The sequence below is a fragment of the Macaca mulatta genome, chromosome 20, assembly GCF_049350105.2.
Source record: "Macaca mulatta isolate MMU2019108-1 chromosome 20, T2T-MMU8v2.0, whole genome shotgun sequence".
NCBI classification, from domain to species: Eukaryota; Metazoa; Chordata; class Mammalia; order Primates; family Cercopithecidae; genus Macaca; species Macaca mulatta.
The window spans coordinates 73,276,138-73,298,508 of NC_133425.1; the positions used below are offsets into that span (position 1 = coordinate 73,276,138).

Sequence of the window (22,371 nt, forward strand, 5' to 3'; positions counted from 1 at the left end):
GGATGGTCTCCATCTCCTGACCTCATGATCCGCCCGCCTCGGCCTTCCAAAGTGCTGGGATTACAGGCGTGAGCCACCACGCCTGGTCAGTTCTTCTTATCTTTAACTCAAGTCTCTTAAGCTGTGGTCTGGAAAATGAACTATCATTGTCCCTTCAGTCATTTTTTCTTTGACTTCCTTACGTGATATTTTTGCAAGCATTCTTTCATGTATGCATGCATACAATTGCTTAATACATCTGTGCTTTGTGTCTGTGATGGCCTGGAGACTGTGCCAGGGCCAGAGATCCAGCAATACCACCTTGAGAATCACCGTCCCTGTGGAATGTAGTCTTAATGGAAGAAGCAAGGACAAAAAATAAAACCATAAAGAGAAATAACTGATTCACATTTTCGACATGTGCTCTGGTAGTGAAATGCAAGGTGCTTGCAAATACTTACTGATGGAGAAATCAGAAACACTGTCAATCATAGAGTGGGATTTTGGCTGAGAGTTGAGGCGTGAGAAGTTGGCCAAAGGAAGAGCATTTCTGACTAGCAGGGATGCCATGGGCTAGGGTCCCACATCGGGAAAAGCTTGCTGAACTTATGAACCTGAAAGGAGACCAGTGCAGCTGGCAGGATGTGGGGAGTGGGAAGAGAAGGGAGATGGCATCTCTTCTGAAAAACTAATAGCCCGTAACCAGGGAACTCCTGCCTGCCCCATTTCCTCCGCATCCTTCCCATCCTCTCATCTTCCCACTGCCCTAGATCTACTCTCTTAGCCCCCAAATCACTGGTGTCTGCTAATGTCAGAGGAACAGAAGGCATTTGAGACCCACCTCACCCTCACCTTCCTTCAAAGGTGACTTCCCACAATTCATTGTGTTTTTAAATAGAGACCTTGGGATTACACTCAGACTGCCCAGGAAGTTACAAATACGTTTACATGACCCTCCATCCCAGCAAACCTACACTCAGGAAATAAGAAGAGCAAAGCTACAGGTACAAGGCTGCCTGTTACAGAGCCAAACACTGCTTCTGCTTCATTGTAAGTGCTCAGCACATGTTGACAGAGTGAATTACAGCATTGTCTGCAACAGTGAAAATTCAGAACCAGCCTCCACAATCAACAGAAGGGAAACATTTCAGTCGATTATGCTACACCCACATACTTGAGTATTGTGCAGTCCCTTAAAAAATGATAATTATGAAGATAGCCACAAAATGAAAAAGATGCCCATGGTAGCACATTGAGTGAAAAAAGCAGAATGCCAAATTCCGTCTACTCTGTGATCACAGCTTTGTGCAAATTCTCAGTGCATGTAGACCTAAAATGAAAGGAAAGGGAAAATATCCAACTGCCAACATGCAATAGGAGTGGAATGCAGAGTGATTTTTCTTTATTTTTTGATCACAGATATTGTTACACTATTATGTGTACAATGAAGCAGAAAAAAATAAAAAGATAAAATTTCTGGAGATGAAAACTCTTTTATAAGCAGGTGAATTGGGAAGCCTCCTTTGAACACATTCTCAGCCTTGAGGCAGGTGTTGTAAAGGGAATAGAAAAAAAAACATAGTTATGATACAGACCTAACCTTTACATCAGTTACTTTCTCTCTCTTTAGGAGGAGAGAGATGATTATGAGTGAAACCAAGCCAAAGCGTTAGAAACCTTGAGTTGTGTGTACCTAACTGCAAGGGCGTTAGAAATAAGGAAAGGAGAAAGATCAGAGAGAGCATGTCAAGATGGACAGCCTCTCAGGTGCACTTGAAGGTTGCGATCGATTTCAGTAGGTGGAGGGAAGCGTGAGAGAATCCACACAAGGGAATCTCAGACAGAACAGGGCAGATAATAATAGCCACGCTTTGTTGATCTCCTGCCGTCCTGCTACGAGTTCAATTAGACCATTTTATGTGCACTTGAGACAACCCTGCTAGGTGAACATTCCTCATTTTACAGATAAGGAAATTGAGAGGTAGGACTAGATTTGGCCTTGGAGATGTGTGATTCTATCAGCTTTCTATTCTGCAAAACTCCTCTTGGTTTACAAGAGGACTCAAGGCAACTTTTGGGTGTGAAGGATATGTTCATTACATGGACGGTGGTGAGGGTTTCACAGTTGTGAACATATTTCATCTCTCATCAAACTGTACACTTTAAATATGTACAGTTTATTGTATGTCTATTATATCTCAAAGCTATTGAAAAAACCTGCCTTTAAAAAAAATCAAACAACATTTTAAAACTTCGTTGGGTAGAAATGGGTACACAGCATTATTTCAGACCATTTGTTCATTCATTCATCCATTCATTCATGTAGAGATGCTTCTCGATTTACAATGGAGTTACATCCCTGTAAACCCATCAGAAGCTTACAATATCATGAGTCAAAAATATATTTCAGGCCGGGCTTAAGTGGCTCATGCCTGTAAATCCAGGACTTTAGGGAGGCCGAGGCAGGAAGATCACTTGAGGTCAGCAGTTCAAGACCATCCTGGCCAACATGGTGAAACCCCGTCTCTACTAAAAATACAAAACTTAGCCAGGTATGGTGGTGCATGCCTGTAATCCCAGCTACTCAAGTGACTGAGGCAGGAGAATTGCTTGAACCCAGGAGGTGGAGGCTGCAGTGAGCCAAGATTATGACACTGCACTCCAGCCTGGGCGACAGAGTGAGACTATCTTAAAAGGAAAAAAAAAAAAAGAAAGAAAGAAAAAAAAGAAAACCCACAATACACAACATTTTAAAACTTCATTGGGTGGGAAATGGGTACATATTATTATTTCAGACCTTTTGTTTTTTCATTTATTCCTGTACAGATGCTTCTCAACTTACAATGGCGTTACATCCTTGTAAACTCATCATAAGTTTAAAATACCATGAGTCAAAAATGTATTTAATACACCTAACCTACTGAATATCATAGCTTAGCTTAGCCTACCCTAAATTTACATTAGCCTACAGTTGGGCAAAATAATCTAACACAAAGCCTATATTACACTAAAGTGTTGCAAACCTCTAGTTGTGTGCAGTCAGGTATACACAACTCAGTGTTCTTAATGCTTGTGAAATACTGGACTGAAAGTGAGAAACTGAACGGTTGTATGGGTACATCACAAAGTTGAAAAAATATAAAGTGAGGCCATTGCAAATGGAGGACCATCTCTATTAGTGATGCCTACAAACAGACTATGAAAATACAGTGGTGAGCAAAACAAGCAAATCCCCCTGCAAGACGATGGGGTTGACAGCTGATAGGGAATTACAGAGCAGTGTGGGGGCACAAGTGAGCAATGCCTAAATGGAAGCCTGAAGAACGCGTGGGAGCTCTCTTTGGGGTCTTTCACATTTTATGAAGTAAACACTGTGCTTATTTTTCAGAGGGAGGCAAGGCAAGCCTGGTTAAGTAAATGTCACACAAATAGGTGTGACGGGACTCAGTCCCGGGTGGCTGTAGTTTCACAGTTTGTGATCTTTCTAGCACCCACACAAACTCTCACAAAGGAAGTGAGGGCGGCTTGCTCCTCAGCCAGGGAGGAAGCCAGATTGCCTGTATTAAAGCTTGTGGTTTTGTGAGGTGTTTAGATGGTAGGACGGGGTTAGATCAGAGCTTCCAACCTCAGCACTGTGGACATTTGGGGCAGGCTCATTCTGCTGTCGGGGGGCGCCGCCTTGTGCATTGTAGATGTTGAGCAGCATTCCTGGTCTCTACCCATTAGATGCCAGTAGCACCCCCCTGCCCTTCAAGTCATGAAAATATGAAACATCTCCAGACCCTGGTGGAGAACTGGGCTAGATTGATGAGGCTCTTGAAAGCTCTTAAATGGAGTAAACATTGCATTATGTCAGAAATGTAGAGTTCCTTGCAGATTTGAAGCACTTAAGCACTGTTTTGAAAGGCAAATCCACAAAAAAACTGATCTGGCTGCCATGTACAGGATGAGTAAGAGAAGAGATCTCCAAAATCAGAAGAATGAGTAGCAGAAAGGGGAAGGGAGAGGCAGTGCCTATAGTGATTTTGAAGGAGAACAAGACAGAATGACTATGACCAGGGAAAATACTGCAAGATGAGACCAAGACTTCTTTTCCTTTTTGTTGTTATTAGACAATGAGCAATGGAAGCTTGACTTCCTTTAGACAAGATAAATATAGTGTGAAAGTGAGAACTCCAGGGGGCCTGCACAACAGGCCTGGGAAAGTGGGACTGGAGCTCCAGTGAGTACAAAGCCACTCCCTTAGGCTGGGTGTGGTAGTTCATGCCTATAATCCCAGCACTTTAAGAAGCCAAGGCTGGAGGATCACTTGGAGCCAGGAGTTTGAGACGAACCTGGGCAACATAATGAGACTCCCATCTCTGAAAAACAATTCGTTGGGTGTAGTGGTGTACATCTGTAGTCTCAGCTACTTGGGAGGCTGAGACAGGAGGATCTCTTGAGCCTAGGAGTTTGAGGCTGCAGTGAGCTATGATCATGCCACTGCACTGCAGCCTGGGCAACAGAACAAGACCCAGTCTCAATGATTTTTAAAAAAGAACCACCCACTTCGAGCATTTTCCAAATGACTGACGTGAGCTGGCTCTGGAAGTTAGGGAACTGAGATGAAGCACAATCTCTAGCCAAAGGAGCACAAAGCCCACAGAGAAAAGATTCAAACTCCTGATTGAGGGGGAGCAGCTAATTGTTCAAATGACTTGAATCTTGCAGATTCCAGTCATAGGTGAAGCCAAGGGGTATAAGCTCAGAAAAGGCAGAGATCAGACCGACCTCCTGCATTTCTAGCATGATGCCTGGCACGTAATAGGAGCTTATTTTAAAACTGGTGGAAATTAATAAGAGTCTAATTACCTGGAGAGAATAGGGACAAAGGGATCTAGAAGGGATTCCTGGAGGTAGTATTGCTAAGTACATATGGGAACTACTAATAGTAAACACTTACCAAGAAGCCTACCACACATCAGCACTGGGCTTGGCCCCCTGTGAGAAACCTGTCACGTGCTGGCTGCTGTGCTTGGCACTCTGTGAGAAGCCTACGGTGGAGTAGGTGTTGTGTCTAGTCCTCTATTAGAAGCTTATTGTGTACCAGGCACCGTGCTTGGCATCCTGTGCAAAGCCTACTAAGTGCCAGGCACTCAGAAATAGTCTCATCCTGTGATGGTTAAAGCTGTGGCACAGATGAGTTCTGAGAAAAAGGGATTCAGAAAGAGAAAAATGAGTGGAGAGCCAAAGACCCAGCTGGACAGCAACGTCACCATAAAGGAGAATTCGTTTCTTGGCAAGGTCAAAGGGTTTCTCACTCAGCACTGGCTCTGTTGGAACCTACCGCCAGTCAAGAGAAATTCTTCCCTGATCTGTGTGATCAAGAAGGAAAGAGGCAGCATTCACCATCCAGAGGCCGGGGCTGGGGACACAGGAAGGACAGACATGAAGGTCTTGGATCAGCAACTCTGAAATATCTCGTGCTGAATTTGGCTCATATAATCCCCGAGCTGGGGCTATTTGTGTTTGCTTTTTAAATCCGCAGAGATTTATGGCAGCAGGAAAAACACACAAAGGAATTGCTGCATTTGGCCTTCTGCCCTGCCTTCCTTGCTTTCATGTAATAATTATACATATGCAGGCAGTGAACACCCCCAGAAACCAGAGTCGGGGGGCACAGAAATGATGAGGATGCTCCTTGTTCCTCTGATGAGCCTTCCAGCTCCATTTGTGATTTTCATGATTATTTCATTAAAAGGGCTACTGCAGTGCTTTTCAGTGTGAGTGTTAACTGAGACAGGGCTAGTCCCAAGGCTGCTTATGGGACCAGGGACATTCTAAATAGATACAACTGAGTCCAGTTCAGTGCAGTCCTTTTATGGGATTTGTCATGACTCAACAGAGATGGAACGCTTTTCAATTTTGAAATTCTTACCCGAAGGAACATTTCTACCCTTGAAAGGAGCAATAGCTGCTGGAATGGTTTGACAGAAAGAGCAAAAGCATCCTCACGCTCAGGTCCTGAGAATGATATCTGCCTCTGCCCAACTTCTCCCCCTCAGAATCCAATTTCTCTCCCTCCTCCCACCCTCCACCCGGCCACTGACCTTCAAAAGGATGCAATGATGGCAGGAAGGAGGGGATTTGTGGTTCTGTTGACCCCCAGACATGCACATGATTCAACTGTAGAAATACCGAGAGAGAAGTGTGGAAGGGGGCAGGTGGCCTGAATGTGAAGGAGACCCACAAGTGTCTCCTTCTAGTGTTAAGCCCAAGGAAGCACCCCCCAGCTTTGCTCATCCCTGCCAGGTACCTGCATGGCATAGAAGTGACAGTGGTGGTCGCCTCGGGGTTGGCCACTACTTACCCTGCGAAACCCTAACTTTGCCTTTGATGCCCTTGCCTGGTTTCTAGATGTGATGGAACAAACTAAGGTCTTCCCACTCTATGCAGTGGGCCCTGGGGCGAGTCACCTGACCTCACTGAGTCTCATTTTCCTTGTCCATCAAATGGGGATAATGATGGCCCCAGAGTCAGAGGATCGACATGAGGCATAAATGTAGCCTGGGCCACAGAGCAAGACCCAGTCTCAATGATGAAACACTTAGGAAGTTCTTAGCATTCTACTTGCGACATAGTAAGCGCTCAAGAGTGTGGCACACTCTCTTCGGAAGGTCAAGAGCATCAAGCCTCAACTCTAGTAATTTCTGGGCTGGTGTCTCCACCCGCCCTGAAGGTTGAGTTGGAGAGGTTTTGCATACTCTTTCTTTTCATGCCCTTTTCCCAACCAAAAGACTTGAAGTTGGGGCATTTTGAAAAATGGTAATCAGTCAAAGCTACCATGGACCCAGAGCTTACCATGAGCTAGGCTCTGTGCTCCATTTGCATCAATTCATTCAAGCTTCATAAAGAAAACGTAGGTGTTATCACCATCATCCCCTTACACAGTTGGAGAAACTGAGGCACAGAGAGGCTAAGTAACTCACCTAAGGTCATACAGCATGTAAGTAGCAGAACTGAATGCTTAACACTGATATAAAATGTATATTCCTAAGCCCAGTGCTGTGTTGCCCTTGAGCCACCCGTCTCCCCTGCCTACCCACCTCCATGTTAGCTGTTGGTTGTGATAGCCAGTCTTAGGGTCCTTCTAGAAGGAGCCAGTGGCCGGGCCTCCTCATTGCCATGGTTAGTGTCCCAAAGCCTTCTCACTGTCCTAGGTCAAGCTGTGATACTCTTCTCTGAGAAGTGCCTTCCCTTTGTCACCTGGCCAATTTCTGCTCTGAAAACAGACCCGGGGAGAAGCGAGGGAGACAGGAGCACAATTACCCAGCCCATAATGCAAGGTGAAGGCCTGACCACCAACCTGAAGCCCACCAACCAAGAGTCCGTGTGGTTCAACTCCCACCTGCCTCTCCAGCCCAACCTCAAAGCAATTGGCCCTTTGTTTTCATACTCCAGCCACACTGGCTGCTTCCCAGTCTTCCTCCCACCATAGGGCTTTGCACATCCTGTTCCCTCTGGTTCCCTCTGCTGCCAACCCTCAACAGAGGGTCATCTTCCAATGCTCGTAAGTTGCTCTATTGGAGCAGTGATCACTCTGTGTTTGATCCATTTATAGATGTCTCCTCTTGTAGCCCATGAGCTCCTGGATGGTCATGGCAAACTTCCGCCTTCTCTGTGTATTCCCAACTCAGCATGCACAGTGCCTAGCATGCAGTAAACACTCAGAAAATGGTTATCCAGTGGCTGAAAATTAAGGGTAAATTTGTGGGACTCTGAACTTGGGTCTCTCCTATAAACTCTGGGGGACAACCAGCTTGAAAAGAGAAATTTTTTGGTCTAGATGTTTGATCCAGGCCAAACTTTGATCAAATGTAATCAGACTCTGAATGCATGTGTATTTATCTCAAGACAAAATTTAAGCCTGAATTCTTCAAAGACTAAATTAAATTGCCTGCTTCTCAGAGCTGCTTGCTAAAGTGATGCTTCCATACTTAACACTGGCTTGAACATTTATTAAAGTCTTAAACTCAGAGTGGTGAAAAGGCCATCATCTTTGGAGTTAAACTAGGCCTAGAATTGAATTCCAGCTGTGCTAGTTACGTAAGCCTGGGCAAGATTGCTGCATCTGTAAGCCTTGATTTCACTTTTTAAAAAGTGGAGTTAAAATGCCTGCCTCATAGACTTTTTGAGAGGGTTAATTACAAAATAGCTGTTATATAGGAGAGTTCTGAAATATAAGTTTCCTTTCCAAGGAAGTGCACATATAGAGACACAGAATAGCAGTCTTAAACTGTTTTCTTCATCGTCTTTCATTCATTCGGTTACCCAGTCATTGAAACACTTGTGCATTCCTCTGGTCAATCACTATTTCTTGAGAAGCAACACTATATCCAGCAGGAAGAGAAGGGCTACAGATACTATAAGCAGCACAAACATGCTCCATGGGGCTTAAATTTTGGTGGAAAAGAAAGTCAATAAATAAATAATTATAACCTATGGTACGTGCTAAAAAGTATCTCCAGTGTAGACACTAAAGTATAAAGGAAACTAAAATGGAGATACGTTTCAGGTGGAGTGATTAGTTACAGCTCCTCTGGGAGGATAGTATGTGAGTGAGATCTGAAGGATGAGAAGGAACCAGCTCTAAGGCGAGCAGAGGAAAGGCTGTCCAGGCAGCAATGACAGCACATGCAAAGGCCCTGAGGTCAGAAAGTTCTAGGGACAATCAAAAGGCCAAATGCCTTGAGCTGTGGGTGGGAGGTGAAGATGGGAAAGTGCACAGGAGTTTATAGGCCACTGCTGGCTATGGACATGCCCTGCTTTTCTGCAGAACCAGAGTCCAGCAGACAGAGCAACAGGTCAAGGTAGGGCTAATACAAGGAGATATGACTGGCAGTTCATGGGAGAGAATGTGGCCCGCCAAGTAGAATGCAGATGTGAGAAGCATCAGGGGATGAAAATTCAAGGCTGGGCAGACCCATCAGGGGTACAGCAGGAGGTATGGATGGCTTAATATTGGTGAGGCTGCTTCTGACCTCAGGTGGGCATCCTGCTGGCAAGGGGAGAGGTCTTGGGGAAATGCAGTTCACTGAGATGACTTGATGGCTCAGGAGGGCTGGCTGGTAAAAACAGAGCAGGATCCCACTCCCACAAGAGTGAGCAAACGTGGCAGAAAACAGACCCTGGCAGAAGTGAGGGAGACAGGAGCACAATTACCCAGCCCATAATGCAAGGTGAAGACCTGACCACCAACCTGAAGCCCAGCAACCAAGAGTCGTGTCTTTCAACTCCCACCTGTCTCTCCAGCCCAACCTCAAAGCAAGCACCCCTTTGTTTTCATACTCCAACCACACTGGCGACTTCCCAGTCTTCCTCGACCACAGGGCCTTTGCACATGCTGTTCCTTCTACCTAGGACACTATTCCCTTCACTCTTTACCGACTTAACTCCTTCCCTTCCCCAGGGATGCCTCTCTGATAGCCCTGATTGGGAAAATTCTCAATTTACACAATTCATGCCCTTAGTGGCATGAGACCACATTTCAACTTAACATTTATTTGCGTAACTACTGTTGAATATGTGCCTTTTATACGCTCCAAAAAGAGGAGAAAGCAATACACTACATCCTCCCGTGCCTAGTGCGGTGCCCACTGCTGGATATTTACAGAACAAATTAGTTAATTTGTAAAACAAACAAACAAACAAAACAAGAAGTGCCAGTTTGGCTCCTTCGTAACTGGCTTAGATGGGTAATTCTCAGAGTGTGGAGCTGGAATTAGCAGCAGCCACAGCACCTGGAAACAAACATTAGAAATGCAAACCCCCATCACAGGCCTACAGAATCGGAGAAGGGGAGGATTGCAATCTTCGTTTTAATAAACCCTGCGGGTTATTACAGTGCACACTTCGGTTTGAGATCCACTGTCCTAATTCCTTTGTTTTGAACTTTCAGGTGAGACTTAAGAGGACACCCCTGTGCAGATAAGAGCTCTATTAGGCAGGAAGCTAAGCTGATCATTTTGGATGCACCTTGGTAGTGGGCTGCATTGTGGACATGACATGAGGGCTTTTGAAGGGCACAGTCACATAAAGACTCAGCTGCATGGAGAAGCTGATTTAGTCTCCGCACCCAGGAGATGTGCGTGCAGTTTCCTAGTTAGTGACACTGTGGACACAAGACCCAGCTGTTGACACACGCTGCAATGCCTAAATTTTGCTAGGGTGAACTTGGGGGCAGAAAAATTGAGATATTTGCCAAGATAAGTTAATCCTGCAAACTTGCAAACACAAGGAATGCCATTCTTGTCCGAACAGAGCAGGGATCTGCGAGAATAGGATCTCTGTGGGCATGAATATCTTCCCCACAATCTCCAGAGCCTTTGTGTTCTGTAGGCCCCTCCTGTATATCTTCTAACAGTGGGAGCCCAGTAAAAGTTGCTTACATGCATTATTGAGTGAGTGAGTGAATCAATGAATGTATGAATAAATAGAAGAGATCAACAAATGCTTTGTCTAATGCAGTACAAACGTGGCTTCTTTCTACTCCACAGCCTCCTATTGCTGGAGGAAGTTCATCTCTATTTAACCCTCTTCCTCTTAGCATTAGTTTTAGGTTAGACCTGGACATTGGAGGAAGAGAAGAAGCTTGCAAGTTAGATTAACGTGCTTTATTTTTTCACTGTAAAGGGAAGTTAGGAGGTAGGAAGGCCAGTACCTGCTGGAGAAGCAGTCCCACTAAGACAGGGAGCATACTGGTTTGGTTCACTCTACCTCCAGCACCTTGAACAGAGCTAGCAACTAACCCTTGCTCTGCACATAGCAGTTGCTAACTGGAGGTACCGAATGACTGTTCTGTGGCAAACCTGAGCCTCCTCTTTTGTCACCTCATTTCATTCTTACCACAAAGAAACATACCAGCTCCACATTACAAAGGAGAAAGCCAAAGCTAGAGAATTTGAGTAAAGGAGCTAGATACAAACTCAGACCCACTGACCCCAAGTTCATTCCTCCAGCCCAGGCTGATTCCCAGCGCCAGCTACCAGCCGGATTCTTAGCTGCCTCCGGTTTTGTGACATTTTTATCATTGGATCCGGGAAGATAAATCCACCTCCTGGGCTCCTGCCCTATTTGTTGCTACTCCTGGAATTCTCAGGGTTCCTTAATCTGGGAGTCAAACAGTATGACACAGGAAAGGAAAGGGATTGGCGGTCTGGCTCCTGACAGGTCACAGAATTTTGCTTTGCCTTCTCACCATTTAGAATCTCTGCTGAAGGCGTGGACATCGTTTTGGATTGCCTCTGTGGGGACAACACTGGAAAAGGTCTCAGTCTCCTCAAACCCTTGGGAACCTACATTTTATACGGTGAGTGCAAAACAGCAGCAGGGACATGGTCGGCAAGAGGTAACTCTGCACATGAGCCTGCAAAGGCTCTGAAAAGTGAATTGTGCAGATATGTTGGGATAGTGGGATGGGGGTGTTTCATTTTGTTAATGTCTCCTATAATGTTTCTATTGCTGTGAATTCTTTTCAATTGTAAAATAACATGTGCCTACTGTCCTAGGTCCTATTATTTCAAATGGGATAAAGCAAGACCAAGCCAATGTGGTCACTGATATGAGTAGAACCATTATGGGGCATCACCCGTAGAAGGTAGCACAGGTGGTAAATAGGAAGGTCTTCAAAGGAAGTTCAGAAATAAAGAAGGCATGAAGGACCCACAGTAGGATGGGGAAGAGTGGCTAGGATATGCGGGTTTTAAGGGAGGATCTTCACTATTCGAGAAGTTGCGAAGTACACACTCTTCTTCCCCTAAACTACTCCTGAGCATCCCACTCAAGACAGAAGCTCTGGATAGATGGAGCTCATGTCCGTTTCCATCTCTTTCTACATTCACTTCTAGGCTCTTAGGAGTGGAAGAGATGTATGAAAAACAACCGGGAGAAGATTTTCTCCAGCAAAATGAGGCTCCAAGGCCTCCTTTCTCTCTTCTTTTTCTTCTCTTCTGTCATAAGCATGCAAACTAATTTAAATATTAGTCTCCACAAACTAAAGTAGGAGTATTTGAAGCTAAATGGCATATTCGGACACTAAACAATATTGGATTTATCCAGCGTTTGAGATTCTTGGTACCTTCGTCCCCTGTTGGTACAATAGAAGAGTCTTAATTCTGGGTAACTCAGAAAAAAACACTAATTCCCTGCTATTACCTGTAGAGCTTATAAAATAAATATTTGAGGGGTATAAATATGCAAGCATCTTTTTGTCATCTTCAGATCATTGTAACAGAAAGAAGGCCGAGCTCACCAGAGGCAGGTAAACATCCCATTGCTGGAGTGTTCCAGTAATTTCAATCATGGCCATGTATTTCCTTTGAAGTGGATGTGTAGCTTATTATTATCAATGAGAGTCACTGCACATTGCAAGGATATCGGATATGACTAACACGTAAGTCAAATGCAGATGGATGATGTAGTCATCCTTACTTATCACTTACCAATAATTCTATTTTTGCCCCAGTTTCATGATGTCATTTTGGTGAAATTCAACTTGATTATTCAATTTGAGTAGTTCACAATTATCTAATTCGTTACATTGATCACTTGGTCACTAATTGATCGAAGTCTAGTACTGTGATGCCCTGTGGTACCTCAGGGATCTCTGAGGGCATGAATATCTTCCCCACAATCTCCAGAGCCTTTGTGTTCTGTAGGCCCCTCCTGTATATCTTCTAACAGTGGGAGCCCAGTGGTACCTTTTGAGTGGTACCTCACCCCACAAAAACAGAAGCAATGGTTCGCTATTAGGTTGGTGCAAGGATAATTGCGGTCTTTGGCATTAAAAGTCATGACAAAAACCATAATTACTTATGCACCAACCTAGTAACTGGCTACTAGTTTACCCAGGCTAAATAGTTTAAAATACACATGATTATGTTATTAAATAACTCCTCTCTAAGAAGAACTTACTCCCAAATCTTTGGAGACAAGGCAGGAAAGTCGTTGAAAAAGCACCTGTATGGTACTTGAATGTTCCTCATACTGTTAAGAGCTCTCTCATTCTCCCCTGCCCCCAAACCCTGTAAAGGATCTTTTCTCTCCATATGAGAATCTCAGGGAATCTTTCCCAGCTCCACCTCCCATCTGCCCTCTGAATATTGCTTGTCCAATTGGCAAAACTGTTTCTCATACCACTTGTGTCAGACCTCTTTGGAGCTGACACATGGGTCACACCATTTTCTTGGTCCCTGGGCCTCTTTTCATTCTCATCTGCAAGCTTCTATACCCATTTTTTCCAATCCATCTATAGTCTAACTCTGCTCCACATCTCCCACCAGTTAGGTACCCAGCCCAGGTCAGAGCCCCAAGCTCCTCATTTGCTAGGGAATCAAATTCAGAATCACAAAAAAGGTTCACTAAGGAGCTCCCTTCTCAGTCTCAAAGAACAGACCTAAAGAGACATTTTGGCAACTCATATTTTATTCAAATGTTGGCCTACATCATATTTTTGCTACATGCCCAATTTTTCAAAGTAATGAAACGGTCACCATGAGAAATGTCACTTTCTCTTTGATTAGGGACACTCAGCTAAAATAGTCAACTTGATGCCTCATTCTCATTCCCCTCACTTTGCCAAGGCTTAATTAAATTTGTTTTCAAGATTTTGCCAGTTCCGGACCAAACAATTGCCATTTTTTTCATGCATAACAAGAGATGTCAGTTTTCATTAGCAATTGCTTAATGAGGGAATCTTTCATTTTCAGGCTCATCCAACATGGTAACTGGAGAGACCAAGAGCTTCTTCAGCTTTGCAAAATCAGTAAGTATCCAGGCACATCTGATGTACTGTTGTGGCATGTTGATTCACATGTTGTGAGCTGTTTGTTTGTTTGTTTGTTTGTTTGTTTTTTGAGACAGAGTCCCATTCTGTTGCCAGACTGGAGTGCAATGGCATGATCTCGGCTCACTGCAACCTCCGACTGATTCAAGCAATTCTCCTGCCTCAGCCTCCCTAGTAGCTGGGATTACAGGCATGCACCACCACGCCCAGCTAATTTTTGTATTTTTAGTAGAGATGGGGTTTCACCATGTTGACCAGGATGGTCTCAATCTGTCCTCGTGATCCGCCTACCTCGGCCTCCCAAAGTGCTGGGATTACAGACGGGAGCCACCACACCCAGCTGTGAGCTCTTCTATCATAAGGCATTGACTTAATCTTGTCTTTCATGTTCATCATTCATTTCCAATAAAGCCTGCACTCCTGCCCTGCTCCCTGTAAATGGACAGGACCAGAATTTATACTACTTTTGTCTAAATGAAACAGAAACGTGGGAGTGTCAGTGAAACTCAAGAAAGCTTCAGCTTTCAGTCAAAATTGCTTAAGTGTTGGTGTCTTTAATCATTGGTCAAAAATGAACTTAGCATTAGCGCATTTTCTTTGCTCCATAGAGAGGCCAGCCTTTCACTTTGCCACTTTCTGACTAGGTCTCTGGGGTACTGGAGATTTCTCTGTGTCCTCATCCTCTTGAATTGGAGATAGAAATGAGGACCCTATGACCTTAACAAGATTCTGGGGTGACTTGTAGACTTGGGCAAGCTCATGAACGACTCTCTTGGGTGATCTGGCTTTAAATATGGTGGTTAGTTTGTCAGCCATTGTGAAGCAATATCCCTGGGCATTCACCTCACTATGAATTGACTCCTATCTATCTTCCTATCTGGAGCTATACTTGCTAGAATTATACTAATGTGCGCTTGAACCTTTTTAAGACAGAGTCTAGCTCTCTGCACCCAGGTTGGAGTGCAGTGGTGTGATCTTGGCTCACTGCAACCTCCACCTCCTGAACTCTAGCAACCCTCCTGTTTCAGCCTCCCAAGTAGCTGGGATTACAGGTGCCTGCCACTACACCCGGCTAATTTATTTATTATTTTGGTGGAGACAAGGTTTCACCCTGTTACCCAGGCTGGTTTCGAATTCCTGGGTTCAAGAAATCGGCTTGCCTCATCCTCCCAAAGTGTTGGGATTATAGGCATGATCCATTGCACCCGGCCAAACTTAATTTTTAAAATATCATTTCGGCCAGGCGCAGTGGCTCACGCCTGTAATCCCAGCACTTTGGAAGCCTGAGGCGGGCGGATCACGAGGTCAGGAGATCAAGACCATCCTGGCTAACACGGTGAAACCCCGTCTCTACTAAAAATACAAAAAAAATTAGCCGGGCATGGTGGCGGACACCTGTAGCCCCAGCTACTTGGGAGGCTGAGGCAGGGGAATGGCGTGAACCTGGGAGGCAGAGCTTGCCATGAGCTGAGATCGTGCCACTGCACTCCAGCCTGGGTGACAGAGCGAGACGCCATCTAAAAATGAAGTTAAATTAAATTAAAATTAAATTAAATTAAAATATCATTTCAACACTCCTTTCCCAGTCCAAATTCCTTCTCTTCTTTGAAATGAACCACCAGTACCCCAGCACCAGCCAATATTCCTTATTTTTTTCTTTGCATGTTCCAAGGTATTTTTTTTAAATAATTTCAGCTTTTTAGATTCAGGAGGTACACGTGCAGGTTTTTTGCCTGGGTATATCGTATGATGCTGAAGTTTGAGGTACATATGATCCTCTCATTCAGATAGTGAGCATAGTACCCAATAGTTAGTTTTTCAACCCCTGTCCCCCTCCCAGTCCCTGTTAGTAGTCCACAGTGTTCATTGTTCCCATATTTATGTCCGTGAGTACCCAATGTTTAGCTCCCACTTATAAGAGAGAACATGCAGTATTTGGTTTTATGTTTCTACATTAATTTCATTAGGAAAATGGGCTCCAGCTGCATCCATGTTCCTGCAAAGACATGATTCCATTCTATTTTATGGCTGCATAGTATTCCATGGTGTATATGTCTCACATTTTCTTTATTCAGTCCACCATTGATGGGCACCTAGGTTGATTCCATGTGTTTGCTATTGTGAATAGAATGGCAATGAATATACAGGTGCATGTGTCCTTTTGATAGAACGATTTACTTTCTTTTGGATATATACCCAGTAGTGGGACTGCTGGGTCAAATGGCAGGAACTTTCATTTTTACGCCTTCCCAACAGGGGATTGCTACTTTTCACAAGGGTTTGTTTTAGCCCCCTCTACTTTTGGACTTCTATGTGCCAGTGCAGCATCGATTGATCCACTCACTTGACAAGCATTTTCTGAGCACCTGCTGTTTGTGGTATTGTGCCAAGCACCGGGCTATCACAGTAAAGAAGATTGGTGCACTTTGGGCCTTTTTGGTTCTTACATACTAATGAGGGAGACGAACCCAAAATAAGCAAGATGTGTTAATAACATGATTATATATGGCTACTAAACCTCTGAAGGGGATAAAAATCGAGTGCTAAAATAGAAAACAGCAGGGTAGATGGAGGCAATTAAAACAAAGTGGTCAGGGAAAAATATGGTAAGGAGTTTGGAATTCATTCTAAGTGTGGCACTATGGGGTATTCATATGCTCTCAAAGTGCCAACATTGGCTGCCAGAAACTTCAGCTCCAAACATTCTGGAATGGATAATAACTCCCTGCACTTGTGAGATTTGAATCAAAGGTCCTCTCTATGCATTTGGGCTTTAAAATATGGGTCAAGGATCATCCTGACTACAGAACCTACAGGAGGAGTAAGAATGGAGTATAATGAAGGATGCTGTCTGGAGTGTGTCCCCTGAAGACAGGCTTTGTGCCATGCACAGCTGCTGTGTTGCTGTGACTGTAATTAACATGATGTTGACAGACTGCTGTGGGTAACCACACTGGTCCCAAATTACATACAATTGTAAGAAGTGTTTTCCCTTTCTCCCCTAAATGCACAATCCCAACACACACTGTTAATGAAATAATTGCAGCGTGCCCATGCTCAACGAAGGCATTCATAACTGCACAGCCAGGATGGAAATGGAGATTCCTCTGCCCAAAGCAGGGGTTCCTATTACCAGAACGCTTTGTACCTGGAGGTCAAGAATGAGGATGTTTTCTTTCAGAGGCCTGCTCAAACACTAAGGGTCATTTGGAAGAAAACTGAAGAGAGGGCCTACCAAGAGGTGGAACTTTGCTCTGAAAAGTTCTAGAAAAAAAAAATTTGCATGTATTCAAGAGAAGCTTAGAAATTAAAGGTCGACTGGAATTATACAGGAATTTCCCACTCAGCTATCTTAATGATGTTGCATCTTAAAATTGCTGCAGAGTTTATGCCTCACTATTTGCCAAACATGCCATTTTCTTTCACACCATAACGATGATGATACTTATAGAGGAAGATAACATTTACAGAGCAATCTGACTCCATATTTGAAGCTCTTATTCACTAAACCAAAAACATCTTGTTCAAATTAAGATAAGAAAAATGGCGTATGTTTATAGAGCACCTCGTATGTGGCAGACACGATGCTAAGCACTTCATATGCATTAACACATTTACTCCTCATAACCACCCCATGGGGATCAGTGAGGAAACTGAGCACAGAGAAGTTAAGAGATTTGCCTAAAGTCACACAGCTCATGAGTGACAAAGCTGAGATTCAAAACTAGGCATTCAGCTCTATAACCTTCTTAACCACAACTGTGCAGCAAGTGTACATTTGCAGCAAGCATTCATTCCACAAACATTCACTGAGGCATTGCAGATACACTGTGAGTCAAGTTATTATTTTTCTATATTTGCTGTATTTCCCAAGTTGGTTTGTTTTCAACAAGGGTCCTAAAAATCACTGTCCTGTAGAATAGTATTTTGGATGTAAGGAATACTTTAAGTTATTTGGTGGTTTCCAAACCACGTGCCTCACCACATCATCTGTGCCACGAACCCTTGCCACGTAAGACCATAAAAATTGGAAGCCAAGAAACCTAAGGTCAAATGCGTGGCTCTTCTTGGTCCCCCAGCCCTCTCCAAATGTGCTTTTGTAAATAATTTTTTATATGAACCTCATCATTGTTTTCACCCTATCTTTTCCACGCTTATTCTCCTAATGACATGAGCTTCCCAATTTAAAAAAAAAAAAAAAATTTCACTTTAGTCAGTCTCTTTAATTCTTTTTGGAAAGAGGATATAAATGAGCTCAATGATAACATAAATACTATCAATGTTTCTAAATGCCCATCACATTCCTCTTTGCATCCTGTGTTGAAATGATATTGAACATCTTATCTCCTAGAATCCCCCAGAAACTGGACATTTGGATTTCTAACCTATAACCAGCACCAAAGGAAAAGCAATTAAATTACAACAAAGCAGTTGGATCCCCATTTCTCTAGGTTTCTAGTGGATTATTTACTTATTTTGATACTTCAAGGGAGGAGATGAGAGACTGGAAAAGAGATGGCCACACTGAATAGTTTGTAGGTATTTCACCCAGAATTTTAGTCCAGGGCATCTCAGCTTTAGTGCTATGGATATTTGGGGCTGGGTAATTCTTTGTTGTGGATTATTCTTTGCTGTGAATATTCTTTGTCCTAAGCATTGTGGGATGTTTAGTTGCATCCCTGGCTTCTACCCACTAGATACCAGTAGCACCGCCTCCCACTTCCGTCATCACAAACAAAAATCCCCAAATACTATCAAACGCCCTCTGGGGGACAAAACTACCCCCAGTTCAGAACCACTGATTCAGTCCCAACAATTTGACCTCATCATTTCTTCATGCTGTCCCTTCTTCCTAAATCACCCCTCCTCCCTCTTCTTTATCCAATGGATTCCTACCCACCTCCCCAGATTTAGCCTTGTCATAACCACTCCCCCAGGAAAGCTGCTCCTGAAGTCAGAGAGGCCACCTCAGTCATGTCCCCCACCACACTGTGTAAACTTCTCTGCCATCCTACTTCCTTTAACAACCCCATCATCGCCACCACCCTTCACTGAGCTGAGTGCTTTACACTTAATAACAGAACATTGTAGAGCCACAGTTCAACTCCGGAGCTGATGATCCTGACCATGTACTTAATGTTTCAACTACATGTGGCCTTGTAGTTAGTTTTGGTCTCTCTCTCCCACTTAGACCTGAGCGTCTCATAAGCATCACTATCTATTGCTTCCCATGTACTTGCAACAGTGCCTAGCAAAATAGATGCTTTAAAAAAAATACACCACTGTCCAAGGCGGGTAGATCACGAGGTCAGGAGTTCAAGACCAGCCTGGCCAAGATGGTGAAACCCCGTCTCTGCCAAAAACACAAAAATTAGCTGGGCATGATGGTGGGCGCCTGTAATCCCAGCTACTCGGGAGGCTGAGGCAGAGAATTGCTTGAACCCGGGAGGCAGAGGTTGCAGAGAGCTGAGATCATGCCACTGCACTCCAGCCTGGGTGACAGAGCGAGACTCCATCTCAAAAAATAAAAATAAAAAATAAAATTCACCACCAAGAGCAACCCTTTGGCCAGCGGAGTCTGCTAAGCTGCAGCCCCATGCTCCCCCTGTAGTTGCTGATGACATCAGCAATGCTGCAAATGCAGCCTTAATCCTGGTATTGAGTTCCTATAACCTGATACCACCTCTCTTTGCAGTGGTGGCAGGTGGAGAAGGTGAACCCCATCAAGCTGTACGAGGAGAACAAAGTCATCGCAGGGTTTTCCCTTTTAAATCTGCTCTTCAAACAAGGCCGGGCGGGCCTCATTCGGGGAGTGGTGGAAAAACTCATAGGGCTCTACAACCAGAAGAAGATCAAGCCTGTGGTGGACTCCTTGTGGGCTCTGGAGGAGGTAAGAATGGCGCTTTTCCTCTGAAGATAAACTCTTTAACTCAGGAAGGTTTGGGCAGCCAAATACAATCTTCTACTAAATGATTTTTTTCCCAGATGAGTTTGTTTTAAATGAGGGTCCTAAAAGTCACCTGTACCATAGAATAGTACTTTGGATATAGGAAATACTTTAAGTTCTTTGGTGATTTGCAAACCACGTGCCTCATCACACAATTTCTGATATGAACCTTTCCCAGGTAAGGCCACCAAATTTTTATGGATGTCTATAATTTGGTGTGGTTACAAGAGCGTGTGTACATTGTTGAGGCGTCATATATTATTGTCACCTTGTGAGTACATAAGAGATCAATGTCAGAGCAGATAGTGGCTCTGAGTTGAAAAGATTTGTGTGCTCAGCTGGATGCCTTGAGCCCCGTTGAGATATTAGCTATCACCATGGACTTTGGCATTACTACTGAATTGTTGGGTCTAATGTTGAATTGAGTCTTTTTGTTAGTTGATCTTCCAAAAGTTATAGTATTTGAAAGCATTCCTTGATCACAAGGACATTCAGAACCCCTAATGGAGCCTTGAAGGATACTGAAACATGAACTGCTTGTATTGGTTCATATGACCCTTGCTAGGAGGAGGCAGGGTCTAGAAAATCCTTCAAGTAAGGGGAAGGTTTGGGCAGTTGGTAAATCAGTTAATGGCAGCTAGTAGAAGAAATGAAGAGATGTGGCCTGGATTTTAAGAGGCATTTCACTAAGAAACCTAAGTCAGGATTTTGTAACCTTGGCTTCAGGGAGCCATGAAGCCCCTGAAAAATATTTTAAAATATGTGGGAATGTTTTTTTTTTATTGTTTTGCATTTTGTCTGAGGGAAGGGCCTTATGGTACAATTACTTTGTTGTACTTTTGCAAGTCACAAATATCTTTTAAAAAAATAACAAGTATGAAAGTTCTAGTGGGTGTGCTTCTGGCAAGAAGGCTGTGTCTGTTTGCCTAAATGATTACATTGGTCCAAATCCAGTGGCTTCTCTAAGCACAGAAATACCACTAGAAAGGCTCTTTGGGGGTCACTGTATATTCAACTACAACTGGTCCTAGATCAATGGACCAGGCATGTGCCTATATCTCTCTTTAATACTGCAGTGTCATGGATGCACTTAAAACCTTTAGCCACCAAAAACCTTGTTTGTTTTTTAAGATAAAATAAATGCGCATTACAGAAATTCCTCAATTAACCAGAAACTTAAGGAGAAAATAAACTGCAAGTCCACATTCCAGAGAAGGATAACATTGTTAACATTTTGGTTTGCTTCCTTCCAGTCTTTTTTCTATTGCAGATGCTCGCTGTGATTCAATTTAGTGCTAAATCAAATCAGATAATTGTGCATGCCTTCTGCTGTGTAATTGCCAATACAGCTAGCCTATTGCTATAATTTTCTTTAAATGTTTTTAATTCAGTGAGTCAGACACCCATATGGTATTCACTATCGTATCTCAATGGAATAGGGAAAGGGCTGGGCTACCTGGTTACTGGGTTCTCAGTGGTTAGGAAGGAGAGAAAACTGGGAATCATCAAGAAAAAAGGTAAGAGATTAACTTGACCATGGGCCAGAGAAGGTGACTTATACTTGAACTCAGTGTCCAAAAGGACCCAACAAATCTGGCAGCATTTAAGTGAGAATTAAAATCCAAGAGGAGTCCACTTGGCCCAGTGGGTTCTTGTTCTAGTATTTGAAATCACCCCTTGCTTACGATGGTAATTGAATCACCAAATATTTATTGAACAACTACTGTGTGCCTAGTACTGAGCAAATGCTGGAGATACAATGATGAACAGATGGCCAAGATCCCAAGACTTCATGGAGTTTGCATTCAGAGGAGTAGGAGGAGATAGGAAATACTGAAATACAATAAGCAAGGTAGTTGCCTGTCATAATAAGTTCTTAGAAGGAGATAAATTAGGATATATGTTGGTGACAGGAAAGGGGAGACTTAGTCTCTACAGAGCAATGTTGCTTAACTTATTTTTCATTGTTGCTCCTCTAAAGAGACTTTTTAGATATTATTTTGCCTAATCAATAAACTCATGAAGTTTTACTACCATATGTGTGTGTATGTGCAAGTATGTGTGTGTTTATGTCCTGTATGTATGTCTGTATTTTGTATATTAACAGAGTAATTTTTTTATCTTCCAAGAGCCAGTGTTCACCCCACTAGGGTGATACCATGCTTATTGAGAATGCATGCTGTAGAGAAACTATAAAGAGGGAAGGTTTATCTGAGTAGGTATCATGTGAGCTGGAACATGAAGGAAGCAAGAAACTAAAGGGAGAGAATTCAACACAAGGAGACCCCCAAAAACAAAGGAGCGAGGAACAAAAGATTTTGGTAAATCCCAAAGGCGGATTATTGTGAGCCAAGGAGGGAATGGTACAAGGAGACTCTTGAGTAGGTTAGCAAGGGCTGGATGGAAATTTGGGTTTTACTCTAAGCAGCATGGGGGCTGCTATAAGTTCAGAGTCAGGAGATGCCACCTCCTGGTCCCAAGGGTGTTATACATCAGGACAGAAGTTGAAATTGCCAGGCAGGATCCTGGGCAACTAGGCAACTACAGAAGTCTGATATTCAAGGAAGATGTCAATCCAGCTAAGGAATAGGAAAAGCATGCTCACTACAGACCAGGAAGCCTC

At 43.6% G+C, this 22,371-nt stretch overlaps 1 protein-coding gene across 3 annotated transcripts in view; it reads left to right on the plus strand.

Annotated features, from left to right (window-relative positions):
* The window catches only part of VAT1L (vesicle amine transport 1 like), a 187,440-nt gene that overhangs the window by 74,095 nt on the left and 90,974 nt on the right, over positions 1-22,371 (plus strand). Inside the window, exons 5-7 of one of the 3 annotated variants that reach the window (XR_013412195.1) lie at positions 11,223-11,326; positions 13,725-13,780; positions 19,497-20,407. Coding sequence is in view for 2 of the 3 variants with exons in the window: in XM_077986930.1 (XP_077843056.1) it covers positions 11,223-11,326; positions 13,725-13,780; positions 19,497-19,715 (379 nt within the window). In the remaining variant the exon portion in view is untranslated. The remainder of the gene's footprint in view (positions 1-11,222; positions 11,327-13,724; positions 13,781-19,496; positions 20,408-22,371) is intronic. The other 2 variants (XM_028841289.2, XM_077986930.1) reach the window with 2 other exon arrangements.